Source organism: Arachis ipaensis, chromosome B02, assembly GCF_000816755.2.
Source record: "Arachis ipaensis cultivar K30076 chromosome B02, Araip1.1, whole genome shotgun sequence".
Lineage (NCBI taxonomy): Eukaryota > Viridiplantae > Streptophyta > Magnoliopsida > Fabales > Fabaceae > Arachis > Arachis ipaensis.
Genome location: NC_029786.2, coordinates 49,813,169 through 49,816,328, shown reverse-complemented (window position 1 = coordinate 49,816,328; position 3,160 = coordinate 49,813,169). Strand labels below are relative to the sequence as shown.

The 3,160-nt window shown below is 38.2% G+C and overlaps 1 protein-coding gene and 1 long non-coding RNA gene across 3 annotated transcripts in view; one reads left to right on the top strand and one right to left on the bottom strand.

The window, feature by feature from the left end:
• Window positions 1-1,338, top strand: part of LOC107625283 (eukaryotic translation initiation factor) — a 5,798-nt gene extending 4,460 nt beyond the window's left edge. For both annotated transcript variants that reach the window (XM_016327892.2, XM_016327891.2), the window contains exons 4-5: window positions 844-909; window positions 995-1,338. In XM_016327892.2, coding sequence (XP_016183378.1) covers window positions 844-909; window positions 995-1,039 — 111 coding nt within the window. In that variant the 3' untranslated portion in view covers window positions 1,040-1,338. The remainder of the gene's footprint in view (window positions 1-843; window positions 910-994) is intronic.
• The window catches only part of LOC110268838, a 6,158-nt gene continuing 4,263 nt past the window's right edge, over window positions 1,266-3,160 (bottom strand). The window contains exon 2 of the long non-coding RNA XR_002357411.1: window positions 1,266-1,677. This is a non-coding gene — a long non-coding RNA (uncharacterized LOC110268838). The remainder of the gene's footprint in view (window positions 1,678-3,160) is intronic.

Genomic DNA, 3,160 nt, shown 5'->3' with positions numbered 1-3,160 from the left:
CCTCGCTTTTTTTTGAAATGTCGGCATCTTTACTTGGGGAAATTCTTTTACTTGCCACCAGCACAGTACAAACAAGTTCACATGACTTGTTATCATTGAGTCTAATTTGGCATACCTTTCTCGGAGTTGAGTTTATCACTTCTCGTAAGTTGCTGCTCCTGTCTTAATATTGTGGAAGCTTTTTAAACCCCTTTTTTAACTATTGACAAACATAACGTTATTCATTTTTCAATAAGTAAATATAACATTATTCTTATAATATTGTCATGAAAGAATATTCGGATATACCAAAGAAATAGTTAAATCTATTACAATGGTGTACACATTACCATTACTTGTTTTTTACCCAAAGATAGTGTAATTTCATTGATAAATGAACGGCATGGTCCATAGGACAATGAAACAAAGAAAGTAGGGATCTCCCAATTCTACTTAAAGAAAATATAACAAGAGAAATCTTAGAAGGAAGAAATGGAAGGTAAATTGCGTAGCAAAGGGGGGTGGATAAAACTGTTGGAGCTCAAGCTGCTTCCAAGTCTGATGGGATGATGAGCACTTGAAAATGCAGTGTCATACAGAACAGACCAGCAGGGTGTTGGCAACAGATTCAACCATGTGATGCTGTTTTTCTGCATTCTTAGACATACCACATATCACTATGACCTCCATTAACACTGGTATTAACTGCACCCCTTCTATTTTCTCTCTTATTTTCCTTCAATTAAAGAAGAAACTTAAATGTGTTTTTTTTACTTCTTTTCTTTCAATTGAGTAACCCGTCATTGTATTTCCTTTGCAAACATCTTAATATGAGGCTTTGTGTTTTGTAACGCTTTTTTGTAGATGGGCATTGGAAGGAAGTGGAAGGAGATCATTGATGTTACTGACAAGATAATATATAACTTCCATGTAAATTCCTTAACATCAAATTAGATGATTACTTATTTGCTTATTTCACAGATATCATTGATATTCTAAAATCTAATTGTTGCAGGATGATTCTAGAACCCGATCATCAAAGAGTCGGTACAGTGTATAAGAGCAGTTTTGGGGCCTTTTCATGCGCATGTGCATGTGCTGCTAGGCTGTTATGATATTTGATCTTTTAACCATGTGCACTGTATACCAAAATCCACACCACATTTTTGGGTTGATGCATTACCGTACGACATGTTCCCCACTCTTTTGGGTGTAATACTATATTATAATTTTACTTTTTGATTGCTATGTTAAAATTCCTACTAGAATTCATTTGTAGTTTTCTATTTTTTTTTTTAATTTTATTGGGACACACTTTAGAAGCTTGAAATTTTGAGTATGCCAAATTGCAGTTTCCAATGAGCTTGAGTTATGTTGCTTATATATAATGATTAGTTGCGCAATTATGTATTCTTGGGAGAAAAACCGGAGTAGTTAGTTGTGCTGTTTGGAGCCACCTCTTTGATCCCAAATCCTTCTGGCTATTGCCACCACCCTGTGGCTCGCTTGGGTACTGTTTGGTTAATTTAGGGATTATCTGAGTATGGATCTTGTTTCTACGTTCAAAGTTTTCAGAATGTAGTACAAATGTGTAGTACATTTGTTTTTAAAAATGCGTCTCTTTATGAACGCAACTTATCCTCGACTAAGTTCTTTTTTTTTTTGTGCAAAGATCCTTGTCTTAGTTCTTTATATCACCTTGCAAAAAAAACTGGTTTTACTGAATTGAAATTGAATTAAAACTATTTTAAATAAATTAATTTTTTTAAATAAAAAATTGAACTAAAACCATAGTTTTTATAAAAATTAATTTATTAAAAATTAGTTTTTATGGTTCAGATTAGTTTTAAATCAAATTAAAACTGGTTTTATTTAAATTCTAAAATTAGTTTTTACATACTTTTTTTCTCTTTCTCCCTTCACTCTATCTCTCCCCTTCCTCTCTCTCTCCTCTTTCTCCCCTCCTCTCTCCTTTCTCTTTTCCCTTTTTTCTTTCTCTTTCTTTTCTCTCTCTCTCTCTCTCTCTCTCCCTTTTCGTCTCTCTTCCTCTCTCTCTCTCTCTTTCCTCCTCTTTCTCCCTCTCCTCTCTCTCCCTTCTTTCCTCTCTCTTTCTTTCTCTCCTTCCTTCTCTCTTCCTCTCTCTCCCTCCTTTTTCTCGCTCTCTCCTTCTCTCTCTCTTTTCTTTCTCCCCTCTCCTCTCCCCCCTTCTCTCTTCTTCTTTCTCTCTCTTTTTTTCCTTTTTTCTCTTTCTCTCTCCTATTTCTCTCTCCCCATTCCCTTCTTTCTCCCTCCTCTCTCTCTTTCTTCTCTTTCTTCCCTTCTTTTCTCTCTTTTTTCTTTCTCTCTCAACCTTCTCTCACTCTATATCCCTCTTCTCTCTCTCCCTCTTTTCTCCAAAACAAAAAAGAGATGAAAGAGGGAGAGAGAAAAGAGAAAAAAAGATGGAAGAAGGAGAGATAAAAAAGAGAGAGAGAGAGAGGAGGAGGAGAGAGAGAAAGAGAGAGAAAGGAGGGGGAGAAAGAGCGCAAGAGAGAGAGAGAGGAAGATAGAGAGGGAGAGAAAGTGAGAGAGACAGAGAGAAAGAGAGAGGGAGAGAGAGAGGAGGGGAAGAGGGAAGGAGAGAAAGGGAGAGAGAGATAGAGAGGAAGAGAAAGGGAGAGAGAGATAGAGAGGAAGAGGGATATGGGAGAGAGTGAGAGAAAGGGACAGAGGGAGAAAATGGAGAGAGAAAGAAAGGGGAGGGGGAGAAAGAGGCGCAGGAGAGAGAGAGAAGAGGGGAAGAGAGAGGAAGATAAGAAGAGAGAGGGGGAGAGAGAGAAAAGGAAAAGGGACAAAGAGAGAGAGAGAGGAAGACAAAGAGAGGGGAAGGGGAGAAAGAGGGAGAGAGAGAGAGAGAGAAGAGGAAGAGTGAGAGGGGAAGGAGAGAGAGAAAGGGAGAGAAGGAAAGAGAGGGAGAGAGAGAGAAAGAGAGAGGAGAGAAGGAAAGAGAGGGGGGAGAAGGAGAGAGAGAGGGAGGAAGAGAGAGAGAGGGTAAGAAAGAGAATGTAAAATCTAATTTTATATATGTTAAGAGAGAGAGAGAGGGAAAGAAAGAGAGAGAGAGAGAGAGAGAGGAAGAGGGATAGGGGAGAGAGAGAATGAGAGAAAGGGATAGAGAGAGAGAGAGAGAGAGAGAAAGAGG